Below are 23618 nucleotides of genomic sequence, written 5' to 3'. Positions count from 1 at the left end.
ACACAGAATCGGAAACAGGCTCCAGGCTCCGAGCCATCAGCCCAGAGCCTGACGCGGGGCTCGAACTCACGGACCGCGAGATCGTGACCTGGCTGAAGTCGGACGCTTAACCGACTGCGCCACCCAGGCGCCCCTGAAGTGAATGATTTCTTAAATTCAGTTATGGCTTTTCTATTGCAAATGTTTGAGTATACATTGTGTTCTGTTTTAGTTCAATCAAACAGCAGGTTTTAAGTCTTACCAGGGAGATCCTCAGTGTATCCTGTTCGGCATTCTATTTTCAAGATGCATTAAGAAGAATTATGCGCTGAGAGTTTACAGGGGTGGTCATCAATCATGCACACCCAAATTTCCTGGAATACTTGGGAAAAGTGTAGTTGTTGAGGCACGACTGCTGCAGATTTGGACTCCGTGAGTGCGAATGGGACTGCCCAGAAGATTCTGACATGTGGCCGGTCGTAAGGACCCCTGACCAGTGAAGACGATACACACCTGTGCACATATCATTAACACTAGGCCAGCTAATAATGGCTGTTATTGATTTACAAACAGTATATCAGGAGCGCAGTTTCTATGATAACTAAATCAAATTAAATGTTATTTGTAGAGTTACCTGGCTGATTCCCATAGGCAGTCTGTTTCTTGGTACTTGCTCATCTCAGTGGACATTGGTCACGATGTTGGAAATTTCCTATTTACTCCTCCAGACCTCAAGGCACCCTTGAGGGCACCAGAGGCTGCCCCGCGTGGACTAGTCAAGCCCTTGCCATTCTGGCTTTGTTTGGCCAGTGAGCAGCACTGGCAAGGGGCCGGAGGGCAGGAGGAGAGAGTTCAGGTGCAAGTGGCCCCCCACTGTTGAGGGCACTCTGGTTCTCTGCAATCCTTTTTTTTTTTTTTTTTTTTTTTTAATGTTTCTATTTATTTTTGAGAGAGAGAGAGAGTGTGAGTGGGGGTAGGGACAGAGAGAGAGAGGGAGACTCGAAGCAGGCCCCAGGCTCTGAGCTGTCAGCACAGAGCCTGATGCAGGGCTCGAACTCACAAGGGCTTGTGACTCACAAGAAGTCATGACCTGAGCCAAAGTCAGAGGCTTAACCGACTGAGCCACCCAGGTGCCCCGAAATCCTTTATACCTTTTTGTAACCCAGACTACCCTACTGGATATGGCCCCTGCTTTACACTTTAGTTGCCTGGTTTGAGGGTACCACCTGTGGTCCACTAGGTCCTTGGTTGACATGGCCTTATGTATTTGTAGCTAGGAAACAATACATATGGTAAAGCATAAATTGATTACGCTAGGGATCAAAGAGGAAAGAAAATTAGAATACAGCAAAACTTCTCAATGCAGTTCTCTGTGAGTCTGCCAGAAACTTTAAGTTTCTCCCATGAACATTTCTAATTTCTGCTCTGTAGGGACGAAGAAGTCTTGCTGAGTATGGAAATCCAATGACTAGACAGTCTCAGAGAATGTTCTGGACTTCTCATATAAGGGTGTGGGTCCTAGCACTTCATTTCATCTAGATTTCCTCAACCAAGCAGTTATTGCAAGAGCATCAGAGTGAGAGTTCTTCATTATTCTAATTGTCTTAGAATTCTGCTCTCATGTGTTGCTTTCAGGACCGTCTGTGTTAAGTCCCCATGGATACGGGAACAAATAGGACATAGTTGATGCCTTTAGGTGCTTACAGTTTTGTGGGTCAGGGGAAGACTTGTAACCAAATAATTCAAGTGTTGGGTACAAATACGAGTCTGTACAAGGCCTCATGGGAACACAGCCAAGGAAGTGCCTCGTTCAGCATGGAGTGTTCAAGAGATGACTTTCTGAATGAGATACTTGAGTGATTAAGAAGACGACACAGGAGGCAGTATGTTTTAACACAAAGGCAAAGAGAAAGCCAGAAAAGAAGCAACAGCAATGGCAGTTGCCAGCAGGTTGTCATGCCTGAGGGTTTCAGTGTGCTCAGAAGGGAGTAGGTGGAAAGGCAGAAGGAACCAGCACGCAGGAGTCTCTGGGCTACATGGCAAGCCCTCCTTCTGTTGCCACACCTTGCTTCCGACCCTGGAGGGGCCTCCCTGGGAGGAAGCTCAAGACTTCATGTAGCTGGGGGCGGCTGGATGGCTCAGTCGGGTAAGTGGCCAACTTGAGCTCATATCATGATCATGGTTTGTGAGTTCAAGCCCTGCATCGGGCTCCGGGCTGCCAGCTCGGAGCCTGGAGCCTGCTTCGGATTCTGCATCTCCCTCTCTCTCTGCCCCTTTCCCGCTCACACACTGTCTCTCTCAAAAATAAATAAATTAAAAAAAATTTTTTTTAATTAACAAAAAAAAGACTTTATGTCGCTAGACAGAAGCACAAATGCAAACCTGTTGGGGCGGGGTGGGGGGGTTATGCACTCTTGGAGAAAAGTTGTAGAAAGAGTGCAGAAGAGAAGGTGAGCACAGTATTTTTTAGGGGATGTGAGGAGGTACGTAGACAAAGTGGGAATAAAATCATCAGCGTTCATAGAAAGCCCCAGAGCATAAAGCTGTTCTCTTGTCACTGTACGTCAAGGTTATACCCTCCTTGAACACCAGCCCCATGTTCTTATTTATTTGCAGAGGAAAAACACTTTTATTATCTAGAGTCAGATAAATATATTTACATTACGGTGAAGAATGACCAAGAGTATTGCTTGGAGGAGAGATGCTTATGCACAGACACAAGATTCTGCCTGCGGAGAAGGTAGTTTGGCCCTGTGCTAGCTCATCCGCTCTGACAGCCTCAGGGCTGGAAGGGGCACTGATGGGTTTGGCCAACTTCCTGCCATGCTACAGATGGGATTGTCAGTCATTGTTATCCAAAACACACAAGACTTACGTTATTCCCTGAGAAGAAAAACCTTGGAGATTGAGGTGCAATTTTGAATGAAAAATCCTACTTCTCTTAAATGTGACATTTTCAGCTTCTTCACCCTAAAAAAAATTCTTCCCATAAAAAAAACTTGAATTATTTATTTGCCTCAACTTTTGTATTATAAAAAAGTTTCGCTGGATAAACAGGGATCCATTATCACCACATGATTGTGTTTTGCACGTTGATCACTTCCTTCAGAATAATTTCTGGCAGGTTTGTGAATTTGTTCTTTTTGTTGGGTATTTTATAATAATATCAAGTTTTCCTCTTACTTATTTTTTCCACTTACTTGTCAGTCTCTTTAACCTGTTGTTAGGGATTCCATACCGAGTTTTCATGACACGAGAACAGACACAATAATGTTTTTAAAAGTCAACTTCACATAAATTTAATTTTTATGGCAACTGATAATTTTAATATTTCCCACTATTGACACACTCTCAATCGTCAAAAATCTGTGTATATGATAATAAATACTATTTTCTTATATGTCCTGTCAATCCAATTCAATACAACATATGTTTGTTGGTCACTCACTCCATGCCAGGAAGTTGTATTAGATGCTGAGAGTATAAGGGAATCATTTATAGACTTTGTCCTGGGTACTTCACAGGGCTCAGATCACCACATATACCATTAAGGTTTTCATTATGGGAAATATGCCTTTCCTCTCCCTCCCTCCCCACACCTTTCCTTTCTTCCTCCCTACTTTTTTTATGTGTGTTCTAGTAAGCATTATAATTCAAGTGAGATTTAAGTTTCCTATATTTTCATAGTGATGTGTGTTGTTCCATATTTAGCCTGCCATTAAGGTCTAGGAAATTGCAGCTTTAATAGAGAAGGGAAGAGGGGCTCAGGAAGAAGGAAGGGTAGGAGATTCATAATTTATCAAGCTAGGAGTACTGGCTCATCGTTTATGACCAGGAAATGGTTTAAAGATTTAAAGGTGTGTGTAAGAACCCCGCTAGGTCAGGGCGGGTGTGTGGGAGGCTGGGGTGGAGAAGCTTAGCCAGCTTCTGGTTTTCACCAGATACATTTGAAAGGGAAGGAAGAGGAGGGGCTTTCCAGGAAACTCGACATCCCATCAGAAAGAAAGGAGGAATGAAAACTTTTGGGTATTTCAGGAAAAGCAGGCAGGTGACTGGAGTTTGTGGCATGGGGAGGCCTGAGGCTGAGAGGGGTTGTCCAGATTTTAGAGGGGGTGGACCGTTGTGGATGAAGAGTCAGTATAAGGAAGCAAGAAGTCTGAAATTGAGAGGCTGAGCCAGTTTTGATTCTTGTTCTGTTGTCTTCTGGTTACTGACATGACTTAGGGCACGAGATCCTTTGAGAGTCCTATCATGTTCATCTTTAAAAGAAAATGACAGTACAGCATGGGACTTTGTGCAGATAAAAAATATACTCACGTGTGGGTTCATTCTGTCATTGACTTATTTACTTAGCAACTGCTGTGTGGCGACTTCATTCTGGGGGAAACAGACCAACGGAAGAACCAGATGATGTCGAGTCTCTAACACCAGGATGAGTGATAGATGATACAAAATGTATATAACTAATAATTGTCATTACTCTTATCCCACAGCTAGTTGAAGGCAAGGGAAGGGGGTGTTCACATTTATATCCTAGAAAGATGATTCTGGGAGCCTTGCACCCCATTCCCTCTGAAACCTGATTTCTGGAAAATGGGACCTGGGGAAGCTCACATTTGCTAGCGGAGTGATGTCTTAGCGGAGTTTCTACCATCTCAAATTATTAGGATCAGGGTCTCATTAGATAAAATAGTCAAAAAAGTAGGGTGTAGGCCCCTAAGAGTAAGTAAAATTAAATCACATGGGCAGCCAAACCCAAACCCTGTGCATTCGAGGGGAGGGATGAGAAAGGAGGAAGTCCAAGGGACAAACTCACTGTGGGTGGGTCCCCATCATAATGGATGGCCAGTGTGAATGAAGGAAAACTTCTGGAATCCAAGGTTTGAGTTCTGGCTCGACGTCCTAACCCTTGTGGGATATGTGCTCTCTGAAAAGGAGTGTTGACAATTCCTACTTCACAGGACTGTAGGATGTATCAAATGAGATAAAGGCTTTGTAACCTGAACAGCTCTAGCAAATTATTTTCCCCAGAACCTGGCAAATGCTCTTTAAGATATGATTGATTCACCAAAGGGTTATAAAGAGAAAATTAATTACATCAGATATCAAATAACTACCACTCCCTTTTTTATCTCCTCTTTCTCCTAATTGAATTGATTGGCTTTTTAATAAAAAATGGACTATGCAGACTGGTTATTTGGTAGCAAAGACATATACAGTGGCTGTCAAATGAAGCTTCCCTGTCCCCTGAGCCCCAGTTGCTTGGCCTGTGAGAGCCCAGAGCTCTCTGAGGATGATTTCTGCAAAATTCCCCAAGTCTTTCTGCCTGGGGGCTTCCTATATCTGTGGCTTGCCTCAGTTCTGCCTCATGTCAAGTCGGATGCAAGGTGCGATTCTTTTAGGTGCTTTGCACCGAGGCTTTATGAGTTCCCTGTTTCCTAGGAGGAGGTCACACCGTGTCCTGCAAGGCTTACACAGCTGAGTGGCTTCACTTCCATGCTCAGGGTTCTCTTTCTAATCTCTCTCCTTTTCTGAAGCCCCGTCTAGGAGAGCCTTTGTGCCCTTCCCTGGACTCCTCGGGATCTCCCATTCAAACCCAAGAATCTATCACACAAAATGTCCAAACAAATACAGTTCTTTTTCTAAGAGAAACCCTGGTCCCAGCTACTAATTGAATAAAAAAAAATACTGCCATCTTGTAATAAAACACAACAGATTAGCTTTTGAGAGTAGCTAGACATGAAATAAAGTTAAAATATTGAAGTCAGTCTGCCTCATACTCTTCACCCGTAAAGTGATCGTATTCAGATTTTCCTGAGGGAGAGGACTGACCTTGCACCAGCTGCTGGTCAGGAAGGAACAGGAAGAAAAAAGACTGGCCTGGGCTGGACCCTCCGGTTGTGAATGGCGGGGGACAGGCAGGTAGAGCAGGTTGCTGGGCTCACCTGAAGGAGTTCTGCAGAGTGAAGGAGGTGACAGCCACTCTGGTGACTGACGTCTGTGACAGAAAGGGTCACCTCTGATTCACAGGAAGCTACAGATGGATGGATTCATTCCCGTGTGTTTCCACATCCCTACATGCTGGTAGAGGAGTTGAATATAATTTACTAGGACCAAATTGTGCTTTTTCTCCTTTGAAATGCCCCCCATTATTGCAGTCTGGAAGAGGACTTGGGGGGAGGGACTTGGGGGCCCCAGGGTGTATTGCTAAAGAAAATGAGTAGGAAGAAGAAAGTTGGAGTTTGCTTTCCTTTACCGTCCCGGTTGTATTTCTAGGCAATCTGCTGCAAAAGTTAACAAAAGTTAACAGGTTCCAGATGATAGCTGAGGGAAAAAAAAAAACACAGAAACTGATTTTTTTTTTTTTTTTCTGAGACAAGACCAAGAAGGATCATTTGTTCTTCAGGATCCATTTGTGCCAAGGAAGGGCAAGCCTATTTAAAAATACCAAGCCACCTCAGGATTTCAGTGGAAGGTAGTGAGAGCTCCTAATCTCTGTTTCCCTGCCCTTGCCCTCCTACTTCAGTTGTTGCTACGAAGGTTTAGTTGGCTTACTATGCTAGTTCTTACTGATGGAGTGGTTGGGGTGACTTATTGGCCATTGTGTGATTCACCCCAAATCACGTACGTTTCATTTTGCAAATTTCCTGCCCGTTTTTTAAAGTTAATTTTGAGAGAGAGAGAGGGAAAGAGAAGACCACGCATGCACGAGCAGGTGAGGGACAGAGAGAGGGAGAGAGAGAGAATCCCAAGCGGGGGCTGTGCTTTTTTTATTTGCTCTTTCAGTAAATATTTACTGCATGCATACTGTGTTTAGGAATAGAAAGTGGAAATAGAGTAATGAACAGGAAGGAGCCCCTGTTCCAAAGTGGCCAAGGGCCTGGTGATATGCAAGTTTGGGGAATGGCTAATAGGGGGCTCTAGCTGGAATGGAGGCATATTTAAGAGAGTGCATTGTTGCTTAGAGCCTTTGCAAGACATAGGCAATGGTGGCAGGGTCTGCGACCTCCCTATCTTTCAATGAAATATTACCAAGTGACTTAGCAAACACATTTGTAGAGGTAACCCGACCTCTGCAGAATTTTGATATGAACCACCCAGCTGAGCCTCACAATGGCTCATGAGTCATACCTGCATTTGGGAGATAGACCAAGATACCCAAACAGTCTCATCTGAGGGGACTCTGGGAAAAGTTCTGACACATTGTGGATCATCTCGTAAATAATGGGGCATAACAATGGGTCAGGAAGGGTCAAATGTCATCTTATGCCTGGAAACTTAGGAGATCCAAGACTTCTTTATCTATTGGCCAACAATCAAATGCTTTATTGGGTCAAGGCCGAGAGCTGATGGAAACAGAGTCAGCTTAACCATGTTACTGGAATTGTTACTCTCATTCTCCAAATAGAGCAGCCTGTCAACGAGTTTTAAACTATTTAATTTCATAAGGCAGGAGGATGTGGTATATGTTGAAAAGAAGGGTAGTAAGGTAGAGAGTGGAAAAGGCCAAGGCAGTCTGGGGAGTGGGATGTGGTTGGGTGGGCAAGCCTAGAAGTCTCTGTAAGGATTCTTTTGTACCTACTCCTTTGTCAGTGACACAGACTTTGCGTGCAATCGGCATTTGGAGTGATGAGGAAGGGACTAAATCCAAGGTCAAAGATTCTGCATACAGAGCAAAGAGATCTGGCAGAAGAGGCTAATCCATTGCTGTTTTGGATGTTGTTCTGGGAGCGATGGTTTGACATCGTGGCCGGAGGCTGCCCTCATTCGTGTGGTATCATAAGCATAAAGCCCAGACATGGTCGAGAGCTGAATCGGTGCCACGAAAGGTGTGTCTGCTTCTCAGGCAACAGAAATATTTGAAGGCAATAACAATAGCTCCATATATGTCAGAGAAGAAGGTGTTCCCAGGAGGAAGCAGGCAGGATGTCAGAGTAAATTTATCAAGATAAAAATGGTTATCTTTCATCAGTTTTCAGCCTTATTAGTTGTTAAACAAGATATAGCTCTGAGCAGCATCGTGTGCTGAGGATGAAAGAAACATGAACTCATTGATTTCTTCTTGTGTGAGTGCACATGTCAGTCCAGGAAGGATGCTACTGAGAATAATCCAGACTGTTCTATAGCCTATGGTGAAAGCCTACACACAAAAAATCTTACTTTACTAAATCTTTCAAAAAAGGAACCGTAGGAGGTAGTAAATTAACCCTGTTATTAAAAAGTCACTGCCACTTACACAAATACTTTTTATACATGACTACACCTATGTTCTAGCCCTGGCTGTCCCCCTTTTCCATAGTTGTCTCAAGTGGCTTATAGATAGAATAGCACTGTGGCTGATTCTCTTATTTCTGAAATGGAAATGATGTTTATTCTCCACTTGTAACAAGGTTTGAATCATGAGAACTTACTAATATTTAAACATTAGTGGCATATCAAGTTCAGTGGTTCAACCTAGTATTTTAGAGATGCTGATATCCACATAGATGGAGGGTAAATTTCCAAACGTGAAGTCTCGATGAGTCTATAAAAGTAAACTTGTTAACAAATCTAAGCCAAGTCCAGTAAGGAACTTTGCTTTATCATTAGGTTCCTAAGCACTTCTTAGCTTTTTCAGAGGACCAATGATGTAAAAACCCAGCTACAGTAAATTTGTAATATAGTAGAATTTATATTTTTTAGGAAGAGAAGTTAACCTTTGGGAAAATTCCAGAAAAGTAGCATTAATTAAAAATCAATAAGATCGAGTTCATAAAGACAGAGTTAATTAGAAGTCAAAAACTGGAAGTGAAAAGTTATTATAAAATTAGGCATGAGTGATAATCATAACTCTTATTTAAAAACAGTGTTTGGGGCACCTGGACGGCTCAGTTGGTTAAGCGTCTGACTCTTGGTTTTGGCTCAGGTCATGATCTCACGGTTTGTGAGTTCAAGCCCTGCATCGAACTCTGTGCTGATAGCACGGAGCCTACTGGGGATTCTCTCTCTTCCTCTCTCTCTGCCCCTCCCCTGCTCATATTCTCTCTAAATAAATAAATAAATAAATAAATAAATAAATAAATAAACTTAAAAAATAGTTTTTACTGAGCACAATAAGTTTTAAATTCTTACAAATAATCTTTTTACAGGTTAAGTCTTCATTGCAATCAATAATTTGAAACCCTAGAAGAGGGTCTACATTCTGCTAGTCACAGCCTGCTAGAGAGGTAGAATGATCCATAGCTTTGTACAGTGTTTAGTTACACAGAGGTGATTAATACTTGGTATGTATTAAATTAATTAAAAAATAAAACAGAATCCTACCTCTTAATAATTTAAAAGGCAATGAATGTTTAAATTCAGAGGCCAAAAAAAAAAAATCTAACTAAGATTTTAGTGACCATCTGGTTCAGCTTATGTTTTACAGATAGCACCCCAGGTTGTTTTGAGTTAAGTAGAAAACTCAGACCAAAGGCTTCTATCCTTTATTTATTTTTTTTAATTTTTGTTTACCGTTTATTTATTTTTGAGACAGAGAGAGACAGAGCATGAACGCGGGAGGGGCAGAGAGAGAGGGAGACACAGAATCGGAAGCAGGCTCCAGGCTCCGAGCCATCAGCCCAGAGCCCGATGCGGGGCTCGGACTCACGGACCGTGAGATCGTGACCTGAGCCGAAGTCGGACGCTCAACCGACTGAGCCACCCAGGCGCCGCAAGGCTTCTATCCTTTATAAATGGGATGCTTTCACCTGATTTTTCCTTAAACTGGCTTAAAATTTTAGCAAACTGAGTAATGGTTATGATTTTCTGCTACTACAATTTGATTCTAAGACCTTGCAATCCATTACCATGTAAAAGTCTTATTTTCTTTGATGCTTTATTCTAAAATTACATTCTTTTAACTGACTTCTTTAATGAAATTAATGTACAGTATAATATTGCTCTTCTAGTTTTTCTGAGATATATTGACATATAACTATTGTATAAGTTTAAAGGTATACATTGTATTGATTTGATACACTTAAATATTGCAAAATGATGACCACTGTAGTGTTAGGTAACACCTTCATCATGTCATATAATTCCATTTCTTTTTTTTTGTGTGGTGAGATATTTCTATTTCTTGAAGTGTGACAAACACCTGATTGATGGATTCAGGACTGTACTGACGAACTCCGTGGAACGAAGTCAGCTTTCATACATCTCTGGACAATGTTAAAATATAGGGACTATCCCCAAACGTGACAGCATATTCTATTATTTGAAAATTATTTCTATTAGCTTTTTGTGGTACACATGTATGAACATTCTTATGGTGTGCAGAAAGGAGATAATGCAGGTGTTACATGATAAGAATAAGTACGCAAGCATATGTCTTGCCTTTCTGACCTGTAGGGGGAGAGAGACCTTTTGGTAGCATCTTTCTTTTTTTTTTTTTTTTTTTTAATGTTTATTTATTTTTGACAGAGAGAGACAGAGACAGAGTGTGAGCAGGGAAGGGGCAGAGAGAGGAAGACACAGAATCCGAAGCAGGCTCCAGGCTCTGAGCTGTCAGCACAGAGCCTGATGCGGGGTTTAAACTCCTGGACCGCAAGATAATGACCTGAGCTGAAGTCGGACGTTTAACTGACTGAGCCACTCAGGCGCCCCTGGTAGCATCTTCCTTGATGAAATATTTTTGAACCTTTCTGAAGGAAGGTGTTCTTGTCCCAGCCTTGTCCAGCCTCTTGTGGACGTGGAGGTCAGACATAAAGGAAACGGGAAGAACTGGGTCTTGACTCTCAGTTCTAAAGCATCACTACTTGAGACATTTATAACTTTAACCGGATCTAAGACACAGGAGTGTATAATGGGAAAAAGAATTCTACACAAATAGACAATGAATCAGGTGACATAACAGCCTTTTTCCTGTCCCTCTTCTTTGATAGCTTTCCTTAGGAAAAATCTACCATTGTTTAATTTTTTTCCCCGCTCCGTTGTAAATACTTGCAGCTGATTCTCTTGTTGTCATTTTTTAAAAATAAAATAACCAGGATTTTGAGAGGACATCCTTTTAAAAGCAATTAAATGCTCCAGAGTGGAGAAGGAAAAAATATTAAAAGTACGAACCAACAAAAAATTTCTGGAATCACCGAATGGACAGAACTCTTTTGTCACTTGGTGCTGAAGTTGCTTGTTCTGAATACTGTGTTTCTACTGCTCTGGCAACTGTTAAAATAAACAAAACTCCTTGAGGCAATAAAGAGCATTTAGAATGTACTTAGTTGAAACGGAGATTCTAAACATTTAAAGCATTGTCTCCGAGGCCATCAATAGTGAGATGCTGTTTGGCTTTGCTACAGGGTATGAAGGAAGTAGGAGATCACATCTGGCTAAAAATTCAACTCTGTGAGCCCTTACCTTTAATAAAATAATCTAAAATTATTGCCTTCAACTATTATGGAAGGGTAAATTAAAGTTGCTTAAATCTCTCTGCGATCATATTGTAGTCAAGGGGAAATTATTATACAGATGGTCCCGCCTTTTGGCGGATGATTGGACAAAAGCAATATGCATTCAGTAGAAACTGTATTTTGAACTTGGAATTTGGGCTGGCGGCCCGCAGTGCAATGTTCTCCCACGATGCTGGGTGGTAGCAGCCGCTGCTCCCCGTTCACCACACCGCGTACGAGGGTCAGTAGCCGTAAGACTTACATTCTTGCCATTCTATATTCAGACAGACATTGTGTTTGTCACTTTCAGTACAGTATTCAGTCAGTTGCACCAGCGATTCAACACTTGATTATAAAATCGGCTTGTGTCAGATGATTCCTTTAATTGTAGGCTAAAGTAAGTGTCCTTCGGGGCGCCTGGGTGGCTCAGTTGATTGGGCGTCCGACTTCGGCTCAGGTCATGATCTCACAGTCTGTGAGTTCGAGCCCCACATCGGGCTCTGGACTGACAGCTCAGAGCCTGAAGCCTGTTTCAGATTCTGTGTCTCCCTCTCTCTCTGACCCTCCCCTACTCACGCTGTGTCTCTCTCTGTCAAAAAATGAATAAACGTTACAAAAAAGTAAGTGTCCTTCACACGTTTAAGGCAGGCAGTCTGGGCTGAGCTATGACGTTCAGTAGGTTAGGTGTATTAATACATTTTAGACTATCATTATTTTCATCTTACTTTGGTTTCGTTGGGATGTAACCCCACAGTAAGTCAAGGAAGATCTGTACACAAACTGCAATCAAGTATTTTTATAAATGTTGCATGACAGGGGTACCTGGGTGGCTCAGTCAGTTGGGCATCTGACTTCAACTCGGGTCATGATCTCACTGGTCATGATCTCACAGTCCGTGAGTTCAGGCCCCGCGTCGGGCTCTGTGCTGACGGCTCAGAGCCTCTTTGGATTCTGTGTCTCCCTCTCTCTCTCTGCCCCTCCCCCACTTGCACTCTGTCTCTCTCTGTCTCAAAAATTAATAAACATTAAAAAAATAAAAATAAATTTAAAATAATGTTGTGTGGTCATCTTAACAATTTCATACTTGCAACAGATTTTTCCCCTTTTCATTTTGATGAATTGTCAAAGTCCAATTATTTCCTGTTGGGAGAGTTTTCCCAAAACTGCTTGCCAACTTTGATCTTCACAAAATGAAGTTCCTTAATGAGGCAAGTTCAATTGTTTACAGTTCAAACGATGGTATTCGCATTTATAAACCACTTCACTTGATAACTTGTTGACTCCTGGTTTGTAATTGTGGGCCCTCTAGGCCTGGCAAGGTCTTTTGTTTGGGAAATTCCTGTCAACCGTTGTCACCCTTTTGGGGGGGTTTCCATATAATTATGGGTCATTAAAACCAGGTAGGAATAGTGGAAACTGTAGTACATTCTTAGCCAAAGCAAAGAAGCCTTCTCCTTTGAGCAATTTCAAAAAAAAATTGTACTATCAACAGTAAAGTTCTTGAGGCAGAGGGCAGAGGTCCAGGTGTCTTGACTGTCCAAGAGAGGTGCGGGGTATCTGGAACACAGTGCAGACAGAACACAAGAGCTCATTACGAAGAGCTGCAAATGTGCTCCTGCAAAAAGGCAACATCATGCTTGATGAAGGAGCGATTGCTATTTGCCTTCTAAGGCTTTTCTAGCTCACATGTGCTGCCTCAGCAAGTTCAAAGTCATATTTTGCGCTCGATGGGGATAACTCACTTAGAAATGTCATTTAGGGGTGCCTGGGTGGTTCAGTCCGTTAAGTGTCCGACTTCAGCTCAGGTCACGATCTCGCTGTTTGTGAGTTCAAGCCCTGTGTCCGGCTGTGTACTGCCTGCTCAGAGCCTGGAGCCTGCTTCGGATTCTGTGTCATTCTCTCTCTCTGCTTCTGTCCCACTCATGCTCTCGCTCTCTCTCTCTCTCTCTCTCTCTCTCTCAGTCTCAAAAAATAAACATTAAAAAAAAAAAAAGGAAATGTCATTCAGAGTCCCCAGCAGCTTGGGTGAGCTCCTGGATAGCAACTTTACACATAAAAAGTAAAGCAGGGAATTCACCTTGTTGGGCCACTGTCATCAGTCAAATGGGATAATTTCAGACAAAAATAAATGAAGTTGGATTTTTAGAAGTAGCTTGATTTTTAAGTGTGGGTATCTCTTAATGCATACAAATTGCCTAGGTATTTAGCAGCTCAAACTATCTGAGAGTTTCTGGGAGTCAGGAACCCAGGTGTGGCTCCGCATGTGGTGCAGGCTGTCTCACAAGGCTGCAGTCAAGGTGGGGTGGGGGGTGGGGGTGAGGTCACGGTCTCCAGATGAGCTGCCTCCAAGCTAACTCGCGTGGCTGTTGGCCGGAGAGGGCTGGCTGCTGGCTGGAGACTTCAGCCCCTTGCCACATGCCTGGTGAGCAAGGGGAGAGGCAGAGGGGCACCCAGAATAGAAGCCACCAAGTGGTAGCAGGATACTGTCTCTCTTCACGGGGAGTCACTGGCTCCAGCCTGTATTCAGAAGCAGGGGATTACATATGGGCATGACAACCAGGAGGTGGCCATTACGGGAGACCATTGTCCTTGTCCTCTCCTTAAGGTCTTCGGACTTAGCTGTGAATAGTGGTTACCAAAGGCTGTGATGCGAGACCCCAACAGCGGTCTCCTTTCTCCCCCTCCAAAGTCAGTCTTGGGGAATGTCCCCAGTGTACACATTTCCACTATGCATAATTGGAAACCGGACAGAGTGAGGTTATAAAACTGAAACAGCAAGACTGATACATGCAGAGCGTTTGTCATCCCGTGGAGGGAAGGCTCTGGCTCACTGAGCCCCTGATGGTTAACTGGGGACAGGATAGACAGGTGACGGCATGGAGCCATCGTGAGGCCGCAATGCTTCCTAATGATTGTGCAGGCTCGGGGACTAGACTCCCCGGCTCAATCCTCAGCCTGGTTACTTACCTGCGCTTCCTGGTTTTTCGTGTGTAGAGAGAGAGTAATAACAGTCCCTGTGAAAGGGGCATGGTAATCATATGGTCAGTGTGCATGGAGTGCACACGTCAGGGCTTGACACATAGCAAGCACATTTTTGTAAGCTATTATGAGACACATTCACAGCGGATAAGTCACTGTGAGTGCTCGTTAAAGTGAATTCTACTTGAGTTTTTCCCCCAGAAATACTCAGGAATGGGTAATTTTGCTGCACAATACTAATGAACATGGACAAAACCCCTAGGGTAGGGCTGAAAAGAAAGAAATGTTCCAATTGTTTAGGTGTGTATTTTGTTTACGGTTGTGTAAATGTCAGTTGTGATGTTTTTATTTAAATGTCCATTGTGGTGTGTTTCTGCTGCCAGGCAGGCTGCACACTTGGATAGCCTGCTTCTCTTTCTGGATGCCCTCACGTCTTTTCCATTCCATTTCATTCATTTATGCACTTATCGTGATTCTCATGGGTCTGAGCACCCCCTGTACACGGGGCCCTGGAGACAGCAGAGGTGGTCACAGGCATCTGTACTGATGCGTGCGACGCTGAATGAGAAGTGACCTGGAAGAGGCACCAGGGGGTGAAATGCACCTGTTTGGGAGGCTGTGGACATGGGCGATGAGCCAGAGGAGGACACACGTAAGCCGTGTGGCAAGATGCTTGGTGGAGGAAGGATGGCAAGGTGTTGCGGTCGGAGGGAGGGGTGCGGGCGAAGCCTGCAGGCAGGAAGCAGCACATGGAGGGTGATGGCTCTTTAGCTGGGCAGCGGCGCAGCACACAGGGTGTGAACTGAGGCACGGAGCCGCGGGCCTAGGCAGGAGCTGGGCTTGCAGCCTGGAACTGAGGGTGAGAACCGGCACAGAACTGACATCTCAGAGTGACAGCCAGTGTCTTCTGATCCCTTCCTTGCAAGGTGCACCGGGTCTGGCCCCATCCAGGACTCTGCTGGCACCCTGGCGCCCTGTGGGACACTGTGGGGCGGGTCACCCAGGCCGCGCCTGCTTCTGCTCCAAGTCCCCGCCCCGGCACCCTCTCCCACGGAAGACTCAGTCAGCTGGCTCACCTGCCTCACCTACCCCCTTTCCCTGCTGACTTCCTCTTCACATAGTGCTTGTTTTCCACCGTTTCTGGTGGTTGACCTTGTGTTTGTTGTTCCTCATACGTCTCCTCACCAAAATGTGAGTTCCTAAAGGCAGAGGAGGATCTTTGGGGGTCCCGGCACATAGTACCCGCTCAATAAATATTTGTTAGCTGAATGAATAACCAAATATCTTTGAATTGTTTTTAAGGAGCTTCATCTGTGGATGAGAAATAAGAGACAGAAGGAAAAACAATCTAGAAAGCCAATTCAAGCATATGTTTTTATTCCTTTACATTGTCCCATTTATATATTTTCCTATCAGCCCCATCAATAGTGTGAAAGTTTATTCCTGCTTTGGGTCTTTCCATAAAGGAGATTAGGAATGTCAGTGATGGTGTAAACAGCTACAAATATGTCCGCGATTCTTTGGGAATGAAAAGCAGGTTTTCTGAATTCCTCCTTTCCTTAGGATACCATCCCTCACTTTGCCCTACTGTGCCGCTGATTGCTGGACTCTAGAGTAAGCCACCAGAAGCGAGGGCTGGGGGCTGGCCTATGCCATGCTCCTGCTGTTCAAATTCTGTCTCAAGATCAGCCCTCCTGGATCTGGTCTCCCTGCGTGGGAACTATGTTTGTGAGTCCCAATGTGCATCGCACACTGGATTGTCCTGTGGTTCCAGATGCTCCACCCTCTGACCAAGGGCACCCAGGCCTTGCCCGTGCCATGTCTCCCCTACTCAATCCTCTCGGGGTCTCTTGACCCCCCCGGACTCCCCTTCTCATTTCCTACTTCTTGGTTACAACAGTGCTTCTCTTGCATTTCCATGTGACGCCCTCCTCCTTCAGAGACCTTCGAAGACATCCTTGCTGGTGATCAATTCATCTCTCTGTCGTAGTGAACTTTTTCGTGAAAACTTGTTCTCTTGTGAAACTGGACCTTCCTGGATTTTCTCATGTCTGTCCTAAATTTTCTGCCGCTTTTTTTTCTTGCATACCTGCCAGTTTCCCCTCCATCTTTACCCCATATGCAGGCAGCAGTCGCGGCAGATGCTTCTGTCTTGTGTACATCTGTCCATTGCTCTTGCCTTGGGAGAATCTGTCCCTTCTTGTCATTTCTGCGAACACTTTGCTCAGGCTGCAGCTCCCTTTCCCCCTAGAGCTCTAAGCAAGGATGCTGTCCATGTTAACGACTGGCTGTTTCCATCTGGTCCCCACCCTGTGATTTAATTCTGTGAGTTTGTCTAAAAGTGAACTCATATTTTTTAAAGTTTATTTATTTTGAGAGAGAGAGAGAGAGAGAACAAACAGAGGAGGAGCAGAAAGAGAGGGGGACAGAGGATCCAAAGCAGGCTCTGTGCTGACAGCAAAGAGCCCAGTGTGGGGCTCAAACTCATGAACCGTGCGGTCATGACCTGAGCTGAAGTTGGACACTTAACCAACTGAGCCACCCAGACGCCCCTAAACTTACCACTTCTTAAATCACTTTTCTCCATGGCAGTAATCCTTATCATTACCTGGGTTACAAGCCTTGGAGTCACTGTTGTATAATTTCTCTTCACACCTCTCCATATTTATTTTACAAAATGCTTTTTTATTCCATCTGCTGCTTTTTTTTTTCTTTTAATTTTTTTTTTCAACGTTTATTTATTTTTGGGACAGAGAGAGACAGAGCATGAATGGGCGAGGGGCAGAGAGAGAGGGAGACACAGAATCGGAAACAGGCTCCAGGCTCTGAGCCATCAGCCCAGAGCCCGACGTGGGGCTCGAACTCACGGACCGCGAGATCGTGACCTGGCTGAAGTCGGACGCTTAACCGACTGCGCCACCCAGGCGCCCCCATCTGCTGCTTTTTAAACTTGCTGTCATCACTGCTCTGTCTGGAATCCTCATTTATTCCCCAATTACCACAACTTTTCAGTTTCACTCTCTCCCAGTCCAAATTTCTCACACAGTCACCAGATCATCATCATCATCATTATTATTATTATTATTATTTAATAGTAATAATTGTTATTATGGTTATGTACTAACATCAACTCCATAGTCCACTGCCTTCTATTTTCTCTCCTCCCAACTTTCATTCCAACATGTTTCCATCTGTGTAATCATTAAACAGATTTCCTCACCGCACAGGTTCATATTCAGTCCTTCTCGTCTTTAGTTTTTCTTTAGTCAGCCAGTAAATTTATTTCTTATTGCTATAATGTGCTCATTTTCTTTCTGCATGGAACACTGCACACTTTCTTCTCCCTGGATAATAATGAGGATGATACGATAAATGCTCATGTTTTTGAGGGCCTCCTGGGTATAAGACGCTGAGCCATAGGTATTATCATATTATATCTTTCTATTTATCCCTCATAATGAGTCAATGAGTTACAGACAGTTATCATGTGTGCCTCACAGATGGGGAAATGGGAACCTGGAGAGCTAAGGCACGCACTGGAGCCAGTCGTTGGAGTTCTGTGTGTCAGATAAGCGATGCAGAAGAAGGAGCATAGGGTCGGGAGCCTGGCAGGTCTGAGCTTAATTCTAACTCGGTCAAATCCTAGTTGGGAGATTCAGGTGAGCGGTTGAGTCTTTCTGAGCCTGACTGTTCCTACTCATAAAATGAGGATTAAATGAGAAAATTTGTGTAAAGCCCTGCCATGGAGCGTTTACCAGATATCCTTCTGTTGTCTGTCTCTTCTGTCTCCTCTCTTCCATGGAAAAACCTTCCCCGCGCATCCCAAACCCTCCCCAATCCCGTTGCCTCTATATTTCTGTAGCAATGTTAATTTCTCCAGCTTAATTTATGACTCATTTATGGACTGCCTTCATTCAGGTATGTGGGTGCTGCCTTCCTGGGTAGATTTTAAGAGCAGGGATCATGCGTTTTAATTCTGCATTTCTAATGGTGCTCGACAGAGTGAGGAACACAGAAGAAAGGCTGAATTTTTACTTCCTAATTGACTTATCTGCTTAGGTCGCCATTTGACCTAGCGACGGCTGATGCAGTCACCCACGCAGGCCCTGTGCACCCTGGTCCCATCAGCCTGCCATTGTTAATGACGCTCTCCCTCTCATTTCTCTTCCCAACCGCAGCGTGTGCGTTCCGGTACAATGGGCTCTCCTTTGTCTACCTCATCTACCTCTTGCTCATCCCCCTGTTCTCGGAACCAACAAAAGCAACGATGCAAGGTAAGAGACGTGTGCTGTTCTCTGCTGAGGTCGGAATGCATTTCGCTGGGCTTCTGGGTCTGTCTTTATCTGATACGAGAGATGCTGTCTGTGCGTCGTGCTGGTCCCGTTGGGAGCGGGCGTCAAGTGTTTGAGCAGCTGCAAGTTGAGTAGCGTGGAGCTGGTTGGTGACACGTTTTTGTCATTTACAGAGCTATCCTCCCCCACAAGTTCCCAAGTCGGTCTTCGTTGGTACGCTTGCAGTGTATCTGGAACATTCTGGCTGGTTAAGGTGAACTCAGGGTATGTTCAACAAAATAAGGCAGAGGGCGGAGCAACATTGGCACACGCTTTGCATATTGGATTGCTGGGGAGAATGTGGTGGCAAGTGGAAAGGAGGCAGAGCACCGTCTTAACATTTCCAAGCCACGTAGCAGGAGTACTGGGTAGGAGGCCGGGTCCCGGTCATGACTTGTTTATACATCAGCTGAGATCTCTTCCATATGCCTCAATCAAGTACTGGAAGAGAGTAATCTGAGTCTGGGGGAGGGTTTCTCAAGCATGTTGCTGCAAAATTTTGGATCCATTTCCCGTTGCCCTGCAAGAATCTGAAGGCATAGAAAAGAATGTGACGATTTCTTCTGAGGTTCAAATTAGGAGGCATGGTCTGCCTTCTGAGTTTCCATATTTGAAGTGCTTCCACAAGTGTAAACATTAAACCACACCAGGTCAATTTTTCCAAACAATACCGTCAGAAATAAAGATTGTGCCCAGTGTCTCAGGTGAGATGGCTGTATATTAACATGGAAAAAAAAGGAAGTTGTGTTTGGCCCAACCAACAGGGTGGTGCGGGAAGGGCCATTGGTCACTGCCGCCAACTTATCAACTTGTGGTGAATCTTCAGGAAAAGAGGTGACGACTTGGTGTATGCAGTACAGCAAATAATGGCTCTGTCTTTCCTGAACTATTGCATTTATAATGCATATTATGATTCTTCATCTGAATAGTGAGGACTGCAGCCGCCATGTTGACTTTCCTGCCTGAGGGAGAACAGGAGTAACCACTCTTCTTTTTTTTTAAGTTTATATATTTATTTTGAGACAGAGAGCACATGAGAGTGGGAGAGGGGCAGAGAGAGAGAGAGAGAGAGAGAAAGAGAAAGAGAATCTCTCACTGACAGCCCAGAGCCCGATGTGGGGCTCGAACTGACGAACTGTGAGATCATGACCTAAACTGAAATCAAGAGTCAGATGCTTAACCGACTGAGCCACTCAGGTGCCCCCCTAAGTAAGGGCTCTTCGAAGTCACTTAAATCCTTACTACAACAAGTGACGAAGAGCTGGAGAAAAGTGAGTGCAAGCATAATCCTTATCAAACCTCAAGATCCCTTTTTCAGGGGACCACACCCACTCTTGCCTCATTCCTACAGTTCAACATAAACGAAGACATTGAAACAGAGTAATTTCTGGCCTCAGAACCAAGGTTATAACATACAGGCAACTTGTATTTCATGGCTTGGCCTGGAGCTCATGTTTGAAAAAAAAAAAAAAAGGTGGGGTATCATACACATTCAGAAACAAGTGCTTTAAAAATGAGTACCTGGGGGCACCTGGCTGGCTCAGTCCGTTAAGCGTCTGACTTCGGGTCAGGTCATGATCTCATGGTTTGTGAGTTCAAGCCCCACGTCGGGCTCTGTGCTGAGAGCTCGGAGCCTGGAGCCTGCTTCTGATTCTGTGTCTCGCTCTCTCTCTGCCCTCCCCCGCTCGTACCCGTCTCTCTCTCTGTCTCTCAAAAATAAATAAACATTAAAAAAAATAAAAAAGGAGCACCTGTGTATGTTCAATTAAATGATCTGTTACTTTTATATCAAGGTATCTCCTTATGGTTTTATCTGAAAATCAGGTAACTGGAATTTTCTCCCTTCATACTTAGATGACAGTGCCTGGCTTTGCCTTCTTCCCAACTAACCAGCCCTGCTTTCTGTCGAGTTGCCTCAGTCTCTGCAGGGGTGGTCGTGCGACTATTTCAGAAGCGCGGGACAATCGGCCCAATGTTTCTACCTGGTGCACCAGGGACTGACACTGTCAGGAGGTGAAGCATGAAATCAAAAGCAAAAAGCCGTTCTTCTCTATGTAAAGAAATATCCCGAATTCACAAAATGTTGCAAGGTCGGTGCCCAGGCAAAGCATGATCAGCACGCACGTCTGCTGGTGCTGCTCCTAATGGGAGAGAGGGAGGCACTGGGCTTGAAACGGAAACCCACAGGCATCTGTGCAGTTCGTATAGGGAAGCACTGTTGTGAGTACTTTCCTCTTTCCTGCACTTCAGGACCAAGGAGCTAAGACACAGGACTGATATTCAGATACAGTAACCTCACTTATTTATTTGTTTGTTTGTTTATGGAGACACAGAGGGTCTCTAGGCGAGGATACCCCACATATTTTTTTCTGAACATGCAGGGCTCACAATCCAGACATTTCTAAAGTCTGTGTTTGGAGATACGCACACTGGGCATTTCTGGCAGTGCGTGGTCCGGGACCTGCAAGCCGACGTGGCATAGACACAAGCAGTGGTGGGTCTGGCAGAGTGACCACAGTGTGGTTTTTCAGGAAGAGTCAGGCTCCGACATGCTCGGACCTCCAAATTCGCGTTCACCTACGTTTCTCATGAATCGGTAGGAGAGCACGTTGTCAAACTGAAAGAACTGTCAGCAGCCTCTGTGCTGCCTGCTCGCAGACTGTCTGCCTGAAGCCACAAGTGAGTTTGGATTGCCCCCGGCGCCAAAGGCGTCTGTGCGCATTGCAGGGACCACGTAATGACGTGGACCCCCTAGATTGGAAGCATGGTGCTGATGTGTAAAAGTTACTGTGTGACCCCGTGCCCTGCATTTGGTCTGTTGGATTCCTTTCACTCGTGTGTGATTATGTTTCCTCTAAGTGTATCCATAGAGGGACAAGCAGGTGGAGAGTTTCAGGGTTGCAGCTTGGAGGGTGTTTCTGTGGCTTAGTTCCCGGCCTCACGATTTCGTGGGTTTGAGCCCCGCATCGGGCATCAGGCTCTGTGCTGACGGTGCGGAGCCTGCTTGGGATTCTCTCCCCCTCTCTCTGCCCCTCCCCTGCTCACACTGTCTCTGTCTCTCTTAAATAAATAAACTTAAAAAACTGTAAAAAAAAAAAAAAGTCAACAGGGGTGTCTGGGTGGCTCGGTGGGTTAAGCGTCTGATTCTTGAGTTCAGCTCAGGTCATGATCTCGTGGTTTGTGAGTTTGAGCCCACATCGGTTTTGCGTTGACTGCTTGGAGCTTGCTTGGGATTCTCTCTCTCCCTCTCTCTACCCTCTCCTGCTCGTGCTTGCTTGTTCTCTCTCTCTCTCAAAATAAATAAATAAACTTAAAAAAAAAAGAGCTAACAGAGGCTGGAGGACTATAGTCATTAGAAGATTATATAATTACATTATTGCAATATTGTGATGGGACTGGATTAGACTACAGTGGGGGGGAGTCAGGGGTGTCATGAGCAGAACTGGGACACAAGAGCCACCTGAGTGTCACTAGAACCACAGGAGGCAGTCAGGGGACCGATCTGTGCGGACAGGCATGCCTGGCACTCTTACTGATAAGAGTCATGTGAGGCAAATGAGACAGTTCCATGTTCGTGGTCAGTGAACTACCCATAGCTTTTCAACTGTCAGGAGGGGTGGTGGAGGGGATCTTTCCCTTCAGTCTGTTTTCCACCAGACAAAACATCCCTAGTTACTTAAGAGTGATTTTTCCACTGCTCCATCCAGGTGGACTTGAGCTGGAGGCGCTTCCTCCTGTCAGAATCCCTCCTAAACTGCCATGTGCAGGAAGCTGAGGTGTAAGTTTGGAATCGCCTCTGAGGACTAGGCACCCCATTTCCCAGCTGTCAGGAGGCCTTGGAATTTCTCCCTGGGAGTTGATGTCTGAAGGGAGCTCTCTCTCCCCTCCAATTCCCCCCTCTCTCGCTTTCTGTCTCTCTCTCTCTCTCTCTCTCTCTCTCTCTCTCTCTCTCTCTCTCACATACACACACACACACACGGGTGTGCACACTCAGGCCATGGAGGACAGGCACCTTTCATCTGCCATAGGTCAGCGTGCAATTACTTACCTCAACAAGACCCTCACCCCTCTTCTTGCCCTTCGGATTTCCCAGGCAAGTCATATTTCAGAGCCGCTCCAGGCCCTGGAGCTCACAGGGGTGTCTCTGGGAAGCCACTCTCACTAGGCTTGAAAATCTTTCTAAGATAGTTAATTCTCTCGGCTTCTCCACCATTCTGTTTCATATCCTCTTCGGGGGAAGGAACCACGGGTTGAGAACAAATGTCCTTTGCCATAGCATTCATTGGAAAGTGAGGGAGGCTTGGTTCCTCAGCTCTTTTAGGGTTGCCTCTGAAACTGAGCCAGAGTCCCATTTTAATGCATTTATTATCTGAGTCTCTTTCCCTTCTGACATGTAAACTTCAAGATGGGAAGGATTTTGCTGTTTTGTTTACTCCTGTATTTCCAGGTCACAGAAACAATGTCTGGTGTATAGTAAGGCAGTCAGTAAATATTTATGGAATGAATGAATGAGTGAATTTATACTCACACTTTCTCATTTTAGAAGCATTTATAAACATAGCTATGGTCTTATGCTTACCTTAGTCTCCATAATAGCAAACATCATAGAACAGTTTATTGTATATTTTCATCCCTCGGAGACAGAAGCTTAGGGTACAATGGGCCATGGGATTTTGCTATTTCAGACTTAATTGGGGTCAGAAGATCATGAGTAATTTAGTAAATCAAGATGTTTTATGCTCTTATAGGCATTTTATTTAAGCATATAATACTGTAGGAAGGAAAAGAAATCTTTTTCTGCTGTTTCCCTAACGGTGTGCTTTGCATTGGGATTGAGACTGCACTCCATTAAACACTAATATATAATTAGCTTCAAGTGGCTCATACATTTGAAGTCAAGGAGATACTAAGTTTTTTT

The 23618-nt window shown here is 44.6% G+C and overlaps 1 protein-coding gene across 5 annotated transcripts in view; it reads left to right on the top strand.

Annotated features, from left to right (window-relative positions):
• The window catches only part of LOC112868244 (piezo-type mechanosensitive ion channel component 2), a 473665-nt gene that overhangs the window by 72042 nt on the left and 378005 nt on the right, over positions 1–23618 (top strand). For all 5 annotated transcript variants that reach the window (XM_086682446.1, XM_086682442.1, XM_086682443.1 and 2 more), the window contains exon 2: positions 18548–18643. In XM_086682446.1, the coding sequence (XP_086538572.1) occupies positions 18548–18643 (96 nt within the window). The remainder of the gene's footprint in view (positions 1–18547; positions 18644–23618) is intronic.

The sequence above is a fragment of the Puma concolor genome, chromosome D3 (genome assembly GCF_028749965.1).
Source record: "Puma concolor isolate L17-30 chromosome D3, mPumCon1.1.hap2, whole genome shotgun sequence".
Lineage (NCBI taxonomy): Eukaryota > Metazoa > Chordata > Mammalia > Carnivora > Felidae > Puma > Puma concolor.
Note: the sequence above shows the minus strand (reverse complement) of the source record. Positions and strands in the feature narration are given on the sequence as shown.